We start from the raw sequence: 16,538 nt of genomic DNA on the forward strand, positions 1-16,538 counted from the left end.
CCGGTTATGTATAAAGATTTAGCTTTAAGAAAATGAGGTGTATTTTGGGGATCAATGCAACAGTTGCTTTTGACATAAAGATCTGAATGAAAACGACTACAAAGACAACAGAACCACTCAAATCCTCTCCTCTCTGTTTCGTTAGACTCTTTGTGCCCTGTTTAGAGGAGTTCACCAAAAGAACAAATCAGCCACGGGCTTTGATATCATCAACATGCTGATGGGCTTTGACAAAGCTGAGCTTAGAATGAAGGTCAGTCATTTGTCCTACTTACACATGATCTGTTGGTTTTTATTGAAGGCAAATTTAAGTTGTAATGTAATTGTCCACACAGGAGCTAATGGAGAGCCTGGACAGTCTGCTGTGTGGTGATGGATCAGAGAGTCTGAAGAGTTTATGTCTAAAACTGCTGCTGTGTCTGGTCACTGTAAGATCAACACATTAATTCTTTTTGTACAAAATCTAATCACTTTCGTTTTCACTAACAGAAAATATTTTTTACGCACACCTTAGTTTGTAAAAGAAGGCAAAAAAGGCCCATTTACAAGGGAATACACATTACTACTATTAAAGTGCATTACTGTAATTTTTTTTTTTTTTTTTTCTACAAACTGTGGGTTGTTATAATCAGTGTCGGGCGTTCAAGAAAAAGAGTTGTACAGTAGTTAATATAACCAGTAATGTTAAGAGATCTTTTGTATGGTATACATCACTGTAGGGGTCAGGAAATATTCTAGTTGTTGGAATATAGTAATATTCTAATTGTGTTTTTAAAAGAAAATGAAGGCTATATTTGCTATGTTGTTGAATGCATTGCTGTGGTAAACACTTGCAAAAAAGAACTGGAAGGGAGTGAGCCTCTGGCAGGTCAGAAAAAGTAACTCAAAAGTAACAAAACATTACTTTTTAAAAAGTAACAGTTACACTTTATTTCGATAGTCCACTTTAGACATTCAACTAACTATAAGGAACTTTGCAACTAACTACTAGTCAGATTAACTCTTACTAAATTGTAACTACATGTCAACTAACTCTCAGACTATTAGTAGACTGTTAAGTTAGGGTTAGTAGAATAAGGCTATGTTCAGACTGTCAGTCCAAATCCAAATTTGTGGTTTGAAATGCTATTCAAATTGCATTTCTGGAAATCTGTTTCAGTCTGACTGCTCTAATCAGATTTTGTGTGGTTTATGTGACTTTCTTACGCTACGTAAAATGTAAACGTCAGATGTTGTTATAGAAAACGTGCTGAAAGTTGCTGGTTGGAAACAAGGTTGTGTTGTTGCAAAGTGTCGGACAAGCAGAAAATGACAATATCACGGAGACATGTTTTGAAACCAGCGGAGACAACAGCGCGGAATAGAGCCACGCATACCAGCCACCTATGTTTCTACCGCTGCTTCAGGAGATGCAATAGTCCAGCGCAATGGCTACACATTTTCATGTTGTAAATAAGACAACATTAGTATTCCCCTGCATGTTGCGATTGTTGTTGTTGTTCTTGTTTTTGGCATATACCTACCAACGCAACATCATTGCCATAGAAACCAATGCAGATAAGCCAGAAAACAAAAGAGCAGCACGGACACACAAATCGGATACACAATGTGGACGTCAGTAATTTTAGATCAGATTCCGATCGGATAAACAAATAATCTGATTGGGACTGACAGTGTGAACGTAGCCTAAGTTGACATGAAAGTTTCTCATAGTCCAGTTATACTGTTATAGTCAGTAGAATGTCTGTTGGGGAGCATCAAAATAAAGTGTTAGCAGATGTTAGCAGACAGTCTACTAATACTCTAATGACTGCTAGTTGACATGTAGTTGCAAACTTACTTATAGTTAGTAGAATGTCTGAAATAGACTATCGAAATGTGTTACCAAAGTAACTAAGTAATGTAATTAGTTACGTTTTAGGAAGTAACGCAATATTGTAACTCAGTACTTTTAAAAGTAACTTTACCCAACATTAGTTATAATGTATTTTTTTGTCTTTTAGGTCACAGATAATATTAGTCAGAACACCATTCTGGAGTATGTGATGATCAACAGTATATTTGAGGCCATTCTACAGGTAAAACTGTAATTGTTTGCATTATGTCTGGCATAACTTCTCATTGTTGATGGTACACTGTCATTCATTTCATTTGCCTCTTTTTTTTTTTTTCCAGATTCTATCTGATGTTTCCAGTCGAGCACAGCATGGATATGATGCAGTGGTCCTTTTAGCTCTACTGGTCAACTACAGGAAGTATGAGGTGATTGCACAGTACATTTGTAAATATACAATAAACACTAAATTCAGACAACAATATATTGTTTTAGCACTAAATGTCTGAAGCATTGATTGTAATATTTCTGTGAGACTCATTGTTTCCCCTGTTAATTATAGTCTGTGAATCCTTACATTGTCAAACTGTCAATAGTGGATGATGAGCCGACCCTGGATGTAAGTGATTATGGAGATTCTTTAAATTCAAGATAGTTATTAAGTCATTGTCATGTAGAGGTCTAATATAATTAATCTTTTCATAGGGCATGGGAATGGTCATCCACCACGCACTTACAGATTACAATAGGTAACGTGCAATCTTTATTTTGTTTTTAAGAAATATTTATGTGAAAAATGTTATGTATTCCATCCGATTTCCACAGGCAGTATAAAGACAAAGAAGAAGAAAACCAGGGAGGGTTTTTCTCTACTCTTACCAGCATGGTATAAACCTTTTCTGTCATTTATTCATGTTGTTCCAAACACATTTGACTTTTTTTGTTTGTAGGGAACACTAAAAGAGATATTTTACAGAATGTTTGTGCTGCTCTTTTCCATTCAATGAAAGTAACTTTGCAACTACAGATTTATTGTAATACCGCTTTGGTCTACAGGTGGGCAATATGTTTATCGCTGATGCAGATGAGAAGCTTTCAGTGCAGTAAGTAAAAACTAAAATACCTTTAAAAATTTTGTTTAGTATTTCATTTTAATTCATGACCACAAAGTAAATAGTACCTAAATTGCACATTTTTTTCATATACACTACCATTCAAAAGTTTGGCATCAGTAGGATTTTTTAAATGTTTTTGAAACTGTCTCTTATGCTCAGCAGGGCTGCCGTTATTTGATTCAGTTATTTCCATTCTTGTATTATTACATCAAATGCTCCACATGTCTAATGACTTTATTGTCCTTTAGGACTAATGAAGCCATCCTGCTCGCTCTGTATGAGGCTGTACATCTCAACAGAAACTTCATCACTGTTCTTGCGCAGGTCAGCACTGCACAATGACAATGTATTGTTCGCTATTGTCTTTATGCATTGGCATTATTTTACACTTGCATGTACTTGAATGTATATATTAGGCCTATGCTATACATTAAGATGTTGTGGTTTATTTTCATTCTGTGCTTGTCAATCACAGAGTCATCCAGAGATTGACATGGCAACAACACCCGCTACACCTGTCCCAGCCTCTCCCTTAACCCCGCTGGGAACGACACCGCCCTCTTTGGACAGTGAGTTCTGTTAGATCTTGAGTAGAGAATTTCATTTACATAACCTCATGTCAAAACCAAATGATCTTCTTTCTTCTGCAGAACACGAAAGTAGAAATCATGATGCACCATATTTAAATTGAACGTGAACAAAAATTAGATTTAAAGGTGCAGTGTGTAAATTTTAGCGCCATCTAGTGGTGAGGTTGCAAACTGCAACCAACCGCAGCTCACCCCTCCCTTTCAAAGCACACCCCCTATCACTTTCCGTGCCCGGACGCATCTCGTGCACAGTCGTGTCCGCACATCTTTCAATGCTCAACCGCGGATGTGTGCGGATGACAGAGTTCGACGCATGCACAGTACAATTTTTTTTCTATACTCTACCAGACATCGGAGGGCAGCACTGAGTCGTGTCATTAATGGGACATTCGCTGGGCAGGATCGGAGAAAAAAAATAGTGCATCCATCATTGCAACAGTTCAGAAGATACATAAAGAGAACAAGAATCAAAAATGATCGAGAAGCATATGCTATGTACTTTCTGATCTCTTCGCACAAACGCCGTCCATTGTCGTGTTTTCCTCCTTGTTACAAGCATTACCTATATATTACCCTTTGGGCTTAAGGTAATAAAAACATAACGGTTCATTATGTAAGGTCTTTATACACCACTGAAAACATAGTTATGTATATTATATTGCATTTCTGTCAATAGATCCTCCCAAATTTTACACATTACACCTTTAAGAGCTACAGCAGACGGGAAGTTTTTCATATAAAATCTTAGTGCCTTCATGATATTTCAAAGATTCCTAATTTTGTTTTGAATGTCTCCTACAATAAGGTCAAACACAAAGGTCAAAAACTGAGTTTTCTCATAATATACACTGCATCATCACCTCTTTTCTCAGTGTCTGAAAGGATCCGGTCTCTCTAAACCCTTCCTTTCTGAGAGTCTGCTCTGCTCTGATTGGTCAGATGGCCCAGTCTGTTTTGATTGGTCTACTCTGCTCTGATTGGTCAGATGGCCCATTTCGTTGTGATTGGTCTACTCTGCTCTGACTTGTCAGATGGTCCAATCTGTTGTGATTGTTCTGCTCTGCTCTGATTGGTCAGATGGCCTAGTCTGTTGCCCACTGAAGCTAAGCAGGGTTGAGCCTGGTCAGTACCTGGATAGGAGACCTCCTTGGGTGAACTAGGTTGCTGCTGAAAGAGGTCTTAGTGAGGCCAGCAGGGGGTGCTCACCGTGTGGTCTGTGTGGGTATATACTGATTGTCTCCTCTCCACCAGTAAGCTGGTATGTGGTGGGCGTTCTGGCGTAATATGGCTGCCGTTGCATCATCCAGGTGGATGCTACACATTGATGGTGGTTGAGGAGATTCCTCCCTTCCATATGTAAAGCGCTTTGAATACAGAGAATGCGCTATATAAATGTAACAAATTATTACTGTTATTATTGCTGATTGGTCTACCACTTACAGTGTGTGTCAGAAACTAAATTCCCAATACCATATCTGAATTTAAGCTTCAAATGTTCCTCAGCACTTGATACACAGTGATACAAACCGTAATGATGGCGTTAGCTTTAGCTTATCATTTCAAGCCCGAGTCCTCATCCTTTGGAAGTGCAGCAAAGTGGATTTACTCTCGCAGTGCAGAAAACGGCATCTTCTCGTCATGTCGACAACTCAAACCAAACTCGGGTTTCGGCGCCGAGTCTATTTTTGCTGCGCTGCTGACACTCAATTAAAGTGAAAGTGCACTTTTGATGGACAAAATAAATATAATTTCACACAAAAAGTGTTCAAAATGCACAGAATAAGCAGGTCTAATGTGTTTTAACAAGAATTTGAGTATGAACGAAAAGAAAATTAAGAATCAAAAATATTTATAGAAGATTTACCCATTTAAACTTGTTTTTAATTATTCAGTTTGGGTTAAAGTATGGTGTATTATAAAAAACTAAAGTAAACTAGCCAGAAAATATGATATATAAACATTATTTTAGTTGTTACACAGAGAGATATATAGGCTGCAGCATACCCAAATCAAACGCCAGTTTGCTGGCTTTTTTCGCTGTCTTGTAAGCGTGCACGCGGCAGATGATGTAAAACACAAAGCTTACCTCAATCATGTGCAGCAATGGATGACACGAGGCTTTTATTTATTTATTTTTATTTATTTACGTTTATATACGAATGTTGTACACCTCCCCATGTTAACAAACTTTCAAGACTATCAAGTTTATAAATGACCAACTTATAAAAACAAATTAATAGCTGTCTTTGTAAAGAAATGCTCACTTTATATGTAGCTTCGAGCCGCTGCTGTGACGCTGTACAAACGGTTCCAGTGTGAATACTCGCGCGTCTCTGCAGCTGCAGTGACAATGTAGTTACACTCATGCGCTGCTCACGCGCCGCTTAAGCTTGTAGTGTGAAACGGGCGTGAGGCATAGAATACAGTGCGTTCAATGAACTGTACTGTTGTTTAACGACATACTGATTGTTCAGCTGACAAAATGTATTTTAGGAAAAAGTAGACAAAAACTCCACAAAACAGATTTAAAAGTTGTGAGATGTGAAAATTACGTAATCTAGGACGTTTATACAGTGCGTGCCATTGTAAAGACTGTACTTCTATCCCTCACAGCCTCGTTTTCATCTGTGTTAAATTCAATATGGCGTCTAACCTGACTAAAGTCTATTACTCCATTTATTGAGCACTTTGATCTTTGAAACGTTTACAGACCTTTTACATTCACAAACAGCTTTGTTACACACTACATGAAAAGTCAAATCTGAAAAAGCATGCTTTGCTTCATCTTACTTTCAGTGGCTGTTATATAATAAAACAAACTACTGTTAAATGGTCATAGCAGTAACCAGTATTAAGGTTTGTTTGAATAATGAAACGCTTTGAGCTTTTTAAATAAATGTTGTTCAACAAATAACCTTGAATGGTGCCTTCAGTCTGTGTTATATAGCAGCACCTCACTTCCTTAAACTAACTTCACACTTACATTTGCCTCTAAAACACATGTAACTTTTATGCTGCTTTTTGCATTGCAACCTTTGAAAACTTGATATCCATTAGCTGTATGAAATATTAAATTCACTCAAATCTGGCAGACTGAAACTCCCGTGGTACATGTGGCGTGCTCTCATGCTTGAATGTGCCAACAGAGCTCAATCATCTATAATCATGATGGCACTGATTATTTGGTCCAGAAAAATTTACTACACTACCAGTCAAAAGTTTTTGGACGATAAGATTTTTTTAATGTTTTTAAAAGAAGTCTCTTCTACTCACCAAGGCTTCATTTATTTGATCTAAAATACAACAAAAACAGTAATATTGTGAAATGTTTACAATTTAAAATAACTGTTTTCTATTTGAATATATATTAAAATGCAATTTATTTCTGTGTTGGCAAAGCTGAATTTTCAGCATCATTACTCCAGTCTTCAGTGTCACATGATCCTTCAGAAATCATTCTAATATGCTGATTTGCTGCTTAAGAAACATTTATTATTATTATCAATGTTGAAAACAGTTGTGTACAATTTTTTTTTTCAGGATTATTTGGTGAATATAAAGTTCAAAAGAACAGCACTTATCTTAAATATAAAGGTTTTGCAACATTATAAATGTCTTTACTGTCACTTTCGATCAATTTAATGCATCCTTGCTGAATAAAAGTATTAATTATTTAAATTTCTTTCAAAAAACAAACAAACAAAAAAAACTCTTACTGACCCCAAACTTTTGAACGGTAGTGATAATGTTACAAAAGCTTTCTACTTCAGATAAATGCTGTTCTTTTGAACTTTCTATTCACTATATCTTAGTTAAGGACTGTTCAGACGAAGGACAATATCTAACTATAACAATAGCAATAATGTTTTAATAATCATTCAAATTTAACAATAACTAAAATGTTTTAATAATAATCCTAATTTAACGATAACTAACGTTTTAATAATTGTTCTAATTTAACAATAACTATGTTTTAGTAATCATACTAATTTAACTATAACAATAACATTTTAATAATCATACAAATTTAACAATACTAATATAACAATAACATTTAAATAATCATTCAAATTTAACAATAACTAAAATGTTTTAATAATAATCCTAATTTAACGATAACTAACGTTTTAATAATTGTTCTAATTTAACAATAACTATTGTTTTAATAATCATTCTAATATAACAACTATAAACTATAAGGTTTTAATAGTCGTTCTAATTTAACAATAACATTTTTAATAATCGTTCTAATTTAATAGTAACTATAACGTTTTGAACATAATAAATTAACAATAACTATAAAGTTTTAATAATCATTCTCATTCTGATTTAACTTTAAAGCTTTAATAATTGTTCTAATTCTATAAGAATAGCGATGTCCACACCACAACTATAACAATAACTGCACAAATTTCCAATTTCCAATCAGTTCCATTAACGATAATGGAACGATGACATTGGAATCATTTTTAGAATGAGCTTTTATGAACAATAAAAACATTGACGGCCAATCAGATTCCACCTGACTTTAAAGAGCTTGAGCATTTAAAGTGGCAGACAACAAAATTTCAGTGTGCACTTACAATAAACAGATTGTGCGCTAATATCGTTATTGTTATAGTCTTGCTTACATACTCTAAAGTGTAGACTTTCTAATTAAGACTAAAGTATATACTTTCAGTGTGTAGTAGATGTATGCAAATTGGGGCGAATGATCATTATTAGAAATGATTCACCATTCTTTCAATCTCTCTTGGCAGTGATGAATAATCCTGAGCTTCCTCTGGACCCGAACTTGCAGACAAGTAATCTTCTTATAACGTTCCTGAAATATTCCTCCATCATAGTGCAGGACACCAAAGGTAAGATATCACTGTTCCTGTACTCAACAGTTTTTTACAACCTAGTGAGCTTCCTTGCTTCCTGCAGCCTACCTAGGCAGCATCCAAACTTTGTTGTTAGAATGTTGCTAAGCTAATGACAAGATACTCTTATGAGCATAAAAACAAAAAGTACACAAATTTTTGATAAAATTTTTAATTGGCATTTGATGAATTTTTAATCCACCATTTTTGATTTGTGGAGCTTGTTGCAATGCATTATGGGATTGCATTCTTTGCAAAGGATACATGCAGTCATGCATTTGGCCAAAAGAAGGTGTCATAGAAGGCAACCTAACTTTACCTACCTTTTGGAACAGTTTCTGTGTTTAAAGGATTAGTTCACTTTAAAATGGAATTTACCCCATGATTTACTCACCCTCAAGCCATCCTAGGTGTATATGACTTTCTTCTTTCAGACGAATACAATCAGAGCTATATTAAAAACACCCTATCAAGCTTTATAATGGCAATTGTACAAGGTTTGAAGCTCAAATAAGTGCATCCATCCATCATAAATGACTCGGGGGGTTAATAAAGGCCTTCTGAAGTGAAGCAATGCATTTTGTGAAAGAAAAATATCCATATTTAACACGTAATAAAGTAAAATAACTAGCTTCTGGCCAAACTGCCATACGGATTCTACTTGTGTCTAAAGCGTAATTTATGCGACGTATAACGTAGAATGTCACGTAGTACGTCATGGTGTAGCGTAATAAGTCATAGCATTGTTTTAGACATAAGTTGCGCTTTAGACATAAGTAGAATTCGTATGCCAGTTTGGCCGGGAAGCTAGGTATTTTACTTTATAACGTGTTAAATAAGTCAAGTTTATTTATAAAGCACATTTAAAAACAACAAATGTTGAACCAAAGTGCTGTACAATTTAAAAAAAAAAAAAAAAACAGTAACAAGAAAAAAACCCTGCAATTAGCTAAAATTAACAAAGTTAGATAGCAAGAAAGAGAGAGAGAAAAAACAAAAACAAATAGGGCCTTAAAATCAACAAGTCATACTAATACAAATGGGATTCATACAACTAAAACCCTATACCTCTCAAGCAACACCATAGGCTAGGGAGAAAAGATGTGTCTTCAACCTAAATTTGAATGTGGACATTGTAGTAGAGGACCTGACAGAGAATGGAAGTGCATTCCATAATTGGGGGCTGAAGTTGCAAATGCCCGTTTGCCCTTGTTTTTCAAACGGGAACCGAGAGAAGCAACTGATTTGATGAGCGAAGAGATCTCACTGCAGAATATGGTTGAAGGAGATGGAGATCGACAAGGTATTGTGGTGCTAGACCATGCAAGGCTTTATAAACACAGCAAAACCTTAAATTTGACTCCGTATTCAACTGGTAACCAGTGCAAGGAAGCGAGAACAGGGGTGATGTGCTCTCTCTTCCCTGCACCCGCTAGAAGTCTAGCCTCTGCATTTTGAACTAATTGCAAGTGATGAAGAGTGGATTTAGGCAAACCTACATATAAGGAATTGCAGTAGTCCAATTGTCATGTGATAAGTGCATGAATCACTAATTCTAAATCCTTTTTTGGAAGAAACTGTTTTAGTTTGGCAATAGAAGGAAGATGAAAGAATATTCCTTTAATAACGGCATTTATTTGCTTTTTCAAATAGTAAGTCAAAATCAAAGATGACACCCAGATTCTTGACTCTGTTGTACAAAGTTAAAGACAGGGTACGTAACTGATTTACAATATTAGTGACACACAATGAAGAGCCAAAAGCAATGGTCTAGGCCCCCTCATTAACATGTAGGCCCCCCCAGATTTCTGATCGATTTGTTATTCTCACGTTGATTTGTTACACTGACGCATGATGCGCGGTAAAATGCAACAGCTGTTTTTAGACTTATTGGTTTGATTATTTCACGCGTTGCGTGTAGCCTCTGCTGTTATTATCTTTGCACGTGAGAGTTCATTATTATGCGGTGAGTGGCAATGTGTAGCGGCACCCAAGGCTTCCCGTTTGCAGGACGTGCATCTAAATGCAGTGAAATCCGGTGGGTGCTTGGGCTCACTAGATACTCTCCATTCATTTTACCCAATAAAAAGTCGTTAGAGAATCAAGAACCTCTGACTGCAGACACAGCTTTCTTCTCGTCACAATAGTTCATTTGAGGCAGTTTCCGTGGCGTTATTTGCTCTCGCTCAGATATTGCGTGTGCGGCTGTGCGCGCTCAAACTTTGTTCCATGTAAATCAAACATGCTTTTTCTCTAGAATTGTCTTCTCTCCTGGATTTAATGTTGCTAGAAGCTATCAACCTTACAGCTATCAAACTTACATAACTGACTGTTAAAATAACACCTATAAATTGTAAAGAAATTAAGTATCTTTTTATATAATAACTCCATGTACAAATTATATCATTTTCAAACTTAGCCTACTTTAGTCAGCCAGCTCTCTAGATGTTTTTATTACCTATTTAATATATATTTTTTTTAAAGTTACGTGCATATTGTAGCCTAAATAGATGCTTATTGAATTATTATATTTAGCAAACCACTACTGATCATCAAATAGGACTATATCAGCATCAGAGTAATCAAAATGGCTTAGGGAATTTATGACTCTGGATAATCTGTATTTTTTAGAATAGAGATCACAGTTTTTCCACGATTCAAAAAGCAAATTACACAATCAAACAAAATAATATGTAGGGCTAATTTACTTGAGGTTCTGACAAAATGTTTTATTTAATGTTCAAAATTAATTTATAAATGTCTAAACTGTTATAGATGAGTCTAATACATTTTTTATTATTATTAAAGAATTCATCGTAAAAAAAAAAAAAAAAATGAAATTAATTGATGAAATACATTTTACCAGTCACTGGTTGCCACCTACTGGCATAACAATATAACAGATACAATGTTTATTTAAAGCTTAGTTTCAAAGGTCGCCTACTCTTTTTGATCGCGGCTACCGCAACATCTGTATAAAGTTTACTTTCACATAAAAATACAGATAAAATTATATATATATATATTTGAGCGTCAAACTCATGACCCCTGTTCACTGCCATTATAAAGCTTGATAGCGTCAGGGTGTTTATTAATGTAACTGACTGTATTTGTCTGAAAGAAAGAAGTCATATACACCTAGGATCGCTTGAGGGTGAGTAAATCATGGGGTAATTTTCATTTTAAAGTGAACTAATCCTTTAACCCAGGTGAAAAAAAAGTATACTTCCATAATGTTCTTAAAGTGCTCTATAAAAAATGTATTTAGTTATCACTTGTAGTACACTTGAATACATTTTTTAACACAGAGATATTATGTTAAAAGCACATTTTAGTTCATATTCATGGTGTCTCAAAATAGCACAGTTGAGAACACTTAGATGTTCTTAAGATTATCTTAATATATTAAAAATTCTTCTTTAGTTCTTCTTAAGTACAAAATTAGTGAAAATTGAGCACTTTAAGTACATTAAGGAAGTGTACTTTTTTCACCTGGGAAGCACTTAATGTCTTAAAATGCTGCCTACATGGAAAGCTTACTAGATTTTTGGAACAGAGCCATTTATTTATCTTATTTTTTTTTTACCATGATTGTGCACATCTTACAGTAGTTTTTCTCTGTATATTCTCAGATGAACACAGACTCAACAGTGCCCGACTGTGCCTCATCATTCTGACCTGTATAGCTGAGGTAATGCATTTTATTTTTTTAATTTTTTGTAAACGATTTTCTCCGTTGACCGTTTGTCCTCTTGCTCTCTGTTTAATAGGACCAGTATGCTGATGCCTTTCTCCATGATGATAACATGAACTTCAGGGTCAACTTGCACAAAATGGTAAGAGTCTTTGCTCAGGTCTCCTTTCTCAGGTCTGTAAGTAGCTGAATCCAAATGAAGACAATGTTTCTGGCATACAAAGAAGCCAACTGCCTGGCCCCCTGTTACATCCAATCCATTATTAAATGGCACGTCCCAGCCTCGCTGCTGCGGTAAATCCAGTTAAATAGCTCCCGTCTCTCCATGTGTAAGCAGCCCACCTGTGCAGTCTAACTCTTATGCTTTTGACTGAAATCAACCTTGTTCAAGTAAACCAAGTCAAAAATGTAAAAAAATGAAGTCTATACAATGAATGTCAATGTTGTTTGGACTTTTTTCTTTGGTTAAAGTCATATCTTCAATAGGGCTCAAATGCTCACGAAGAAGAGCGCTCGTGCGTTCAGCTGAGAATGTTCTTGCACCTCAGAATGCTTTTATGATGCAAGATTAATGTAAACAGCCCACTGCAAACACCCTTGTAATTCGCTTCAACCTTTTTGAACTTTATGAATGATTATTTTATAGAAAGTGGTGCAAGCAGAGTACGGCTGTTTCTAATGCACGCAGTGCCGTCTGCTGTTAAAACCAAACTCAGAATCAATTCGAGAGAGAATCGCGATGCATTCGGAAAATCTCAGAATCAATCTAGAATCTTTTCTCGATTCGTGATGCATTGATTTATTGTCCCAGCCCTAATCTTAAATATACTGGTCTCTTACTGACATCAAATTTATTTCAGCCCATGAGGCATCGGAAGAAAGCCGCAGATAAGAACATCCCCTCCCGACCTTTAGTGTGTGCAGTTCTGGGTGAGTTGAACGTTCAGAACTAGGGATTCATTGTGATTTCTTTTGTGAATGATTTTATGATTATATGTATGATTTTCTGAATGTTTATATGAGTATTCTTTGTCTTCGCAGATCTGATGGTCGAGTTCGTTGTTACTCATATGATGAAGGAATTTCCCATGGATCTCTATGTGTGAGTTTCCATTTAATATGAAAAATAATTCACACCTGGGGTTTTAATGCGGTCACAATGTGAAGTGAAACAATAAATTGGCCTGGAGTCAATTATTCTGCTTATACTACGGTTACCAAGCATTAAAGACCCTCTGTAGTCAATAAATGTATCCCTTAAAACTCATCTTTGATCACCATATTGACATTTAAATGTTTTTCCTGTGGAAATAATTTCTTCATGTCTTAAAATAGCTTGAATATAACTCTACACCCTTGCTTCATTTAGTATACATGGAACCATGAATATGCAAATTAGTCCCCGCCTCCACTCAATCACACCAACTCGGACTACCTGATCCTCTCGGTCAACTTTACTGTAGTAAACGCAACACGATGGCAAGTGGAAACACTGGTTTAATTCAGCCATATAGGTTTGAACCAGAAACTGATTCAGAAGATGAAGAGGAAAAGTGAATTATAAAGGTTCGTCTACAAGTCGATGTGTCAGAATGGTAATGCTTTTTAAGTATTGCTCTCAACGTCTGACACATAACAGTACTTGATATATAATTAGCCTTTGGCTTGACTACGTTATCAAACAGCTAATAATGTGTTGCTAATGTTACACAAACCATGTTCCCGTTCGCCATCTCAGTCTGCCTTCAAAAAAATCAGCATCCTTAGAAACGCTTTGAACAACTCAGAGCGTCAGTGGAGAAAGGCATATAGTTCATCATAACATTGTAGTATACATAATTCACCCGCTATTCACCCGAAGAATATACCATGATAACCTGGCTTCTCTTGAGACCCACTGCTTCGCAGCATAGTTAATGATATGCTAAAGCCCGCCCCGCACGTTGATGGGATTGGTTACAACATATTTGTGACGTAGAGAACAAGGACAATTTCATACCGCGTTTTTGGACTGTCTTTGATTCACTGCAGTTTTAAGGAGAAAATACTCAGCAATGGTGTTGACTGTTGAATTTGCACATGGTTTGTCTTAAAGCAAATTAAAGGGGTCATGAATTGAGGAATCAAATTTTCCTTGAGCTTTTGACATATAACAGGTCATCATACTACAAGAATATCCTGTAAGTTTCAGAGTAGTAGGTAAATAACAGACATGACACTAACAATGGATCGAGCAACTAAGTGATGACCATGCCTTTTAAGAGTGCTAAATGTTGTGCAGTGCCAGGTTGTGGAAAAAAAAACAGTAGCTGCATTGGATTTGCAGAGAGCCTGAAATTAAAAAACGATTCAACAGGAATGGTGCAACACACTTATGTGAGTAAAAAAGTTTTTACTGTGTCACTATTGCTTTGTTAAAGATCGTTTGATATGTACGGGTTATGTGTCTAACCAAAATCACCAGTGACCAGTGATTTCTAATATGTACTGATTCATGTACAGTCAGATGTTCTTTGTCTCAAAATCGTTTATTGTCAGTAAATCAAACCAGTGACTAAATTGTCAACTTCTCATTGTTTCTCTTAGTAGGATGAAAATAATATTATTTAAACTGTGATTGAATTTTGTATAGAAAGCAATCAAAGAACGCTCCCTTTACAATCGCTGGAGCTGTCAATCAAACAAGTTTATCAGTGACTGAGTTCTGGACTCTCACCAAAACTCCCATTAGAATCAACTAATCTCTTATTTAAATTGTGTTTGCACTGTTAATTATGAAAGCATTCGTTAGTGTGTGGAAATTGAGTTACAATGACGAGATCACTGCATTTATGCGCTCAACATGTCTGTGATCGGCTACATGCTCATCACTGCAACCTTTCATGCCACAATCTAAATATAATGCTAAAATCAACACTTTTCACAATTAGTAAACCTTGAGAACTTTAATAGTAAAAACGTGCTAAAAGTTTTCATGAGAGTTCCACATGTAATACTTAACTATTTTCATATGCAAAAATGTCAGCCAATCACAACAGTGGGCGTTTACACCGAAGTCTCACAGCAGACACGCCCCTTAAAACAGAGTGTTCAAATAAGAGGGCTAAAATCAGGGTGGGAAAAATGCCTTTTATTTTAAAATTATGACAATTTTTGATGTAAAAATCATACTAACATTATAAGTGCACCCCAGGAAACATAAAACAATTAAACAACGCAGTTCATGACCCCTTTAAAAACACCACATAGACATATAAACAACATTAAAACTTGATTTTCACCACAGGGGGTCTTTAAGACATTGTTCAGATGTTTTATTTCAAGACATGTGTCAGGTTTTTGTCCTTTTGTGTGTAATAATTTCTTAGCATATCATCTCAAGCCTCCGTTACTAATTCCAAAATATAATTTTAGAGCTATAATGGGGGCTTGAGCCACTGAAATGCAAACTAATGCAGTTATTGGATCGATAGATTGAAGCGTGAGTCTGTGCCTCTCTCAGTTGGCAGCATTGTCTCTAATAAGGAAGCTGTAAGTTTTACTGCTTCAAGAACAGCAATGTTACTACCTTGATGCTGAGAAAATGCCATGTAGCTTTTCAATTGCAAAACTATTTTATTGATAAAGTTGCAGGGCAGTGCTAACAGCAAGTTTCTGTGCGCATGAACATTTCTGTTCGCGTGTCTGTACTGTATGTGTGTGTGTTTACGTGGGAGAGAGAGGGGAGAAAGAAAGCATGCTTTTCATAGATGAAATGTAATTTTGTAGGAAAAACATAGAAATTGTTTGTCATTTTTATCCTATTCTTTGTTATATCTGTTTGCTTGTTCATTGTCTTTGTGGGTTTTGGTTCATTTGCTGTTGTAGGCTGTAAGAACCTTTGAAATAGCATTTGGCGAAATGGACCTTCCTGGAACTACTTTAGCTTTGTGTTTACTGGAAAATAATTGCACACCTTAGAACGTTCATCAACCAATCAGATTCAAGCATTCAACAGCCCTGTAGTACAAGCTGTTTTAAACACTGCAATGCTTAGATAAATGTGGATATGGTGAGAATGAATTGTTTTATTTTTTTTAGGCGCTGCATTCAAATAATTCACAAACTGATCTGCTACCAGAAAAAGTGCAGAATTAGACTGCACTACACATGGAGAGACCTCTGGTCAGGTATGATAAATACAGTGTAAACAAAAACCAGACCAGTTGAAATGCATTCTGTTTTTTGTTGTTGTTTGTATGTTTTTGTTTTTAAGTTATTTAATTTTTTTTCTTCTCTTTTGTTTTTTTTTCTTCTGTTTATTTTTGTTTTTTTCTTTGCTTTTGTTTACATTTTTCTTATGTTTTTGTTCTTTACGTTGTTTTATTTTTATTTTGTTTTTCTTTTGATTTGTTTTTGTTGTTTTTTTGTTTGTTTTATTTTATTGTTTTGTTTTGTGTT

The 16,538-nt window shown here is 35.5% G+C and overlaps 1 protein-coding gene across 1 annotated transcript in view; it reads left to right on the plus strand.

The window, feature by feature from the left end:
- Positions 1–16,538, plus strand: part of armh3 (armadillo like helical domain containing 3) — a 31,683-nt gene that overhangs the window by 4,479 nt on the left and 10,666 nt on the right. Inside the window, exons 5-20 of the mRNA XM_051909665.1 lie at positions 146–253; positions 336–428; positions 2,004–2,078; positions 2,176–2,262; positions 2,397–2,453; positions 2,540–2,583; positions 2,660–2,720; positions 2,891–2,937; positions 3,198–3,273; positions 3,425–3,518; positions 8,300–8,401; positions 12,037–12,095; positions 12,175–12,240; positions 12,959–13,028; positions 13,140–13,200; positions 16,179–16,267. Of these exons, the coding sequence (XP_051765625.1) occupies positions 146–253; positions 336–428; positions 2,004–2,078; positions 2,176–2,262; positions 2,397–2,453; positions 2,540–2,583; positions 2,660–2,720; positions 2,891–2,937; positions 3,198–3,273; positions 3,425–3,518; positions 8,300–8,401; positions 12,037–12,095; positions 12,175–12,240; positions 12,959–13,028; positions 13,140–13,200; positions 16,179–16,267 (1,189 nt within the window). The remainder of the gene's footprint in view (positions 1–145; positions 254–335; positions 429–2,003; positions 2,079–2,175; positions 2,263–2,396; positions 2,454–2,539; positions 2,584–2,659; positions 2,721–2,890; positions 2,938–3,197; positions 3,274–3,424; positions 3,519–8,299; positions 8,402–12,036; positions 12,096–12,174; positions 12,241–12,958; positions 13,029–13,139; positions 13,201–16,178; positions 16,268–16,538) is intronic.

The sequence above is a fragment of the Ctenopharyngodon idella genome, chromosome 10, assembly GCF_019924925.1.
Source record: "Ctenopharyngodon idella isolate HZGC_01 chromosome 10, HZGC01, whole genome shotgun sequence".
Lineage (NCBI taxonomy): Eukaryota > Metazoa > Chordata > Actinopteri > Cypriniformes > Xenocyprididae > Ctenopharyngodon > Ctenopharyngodon idella.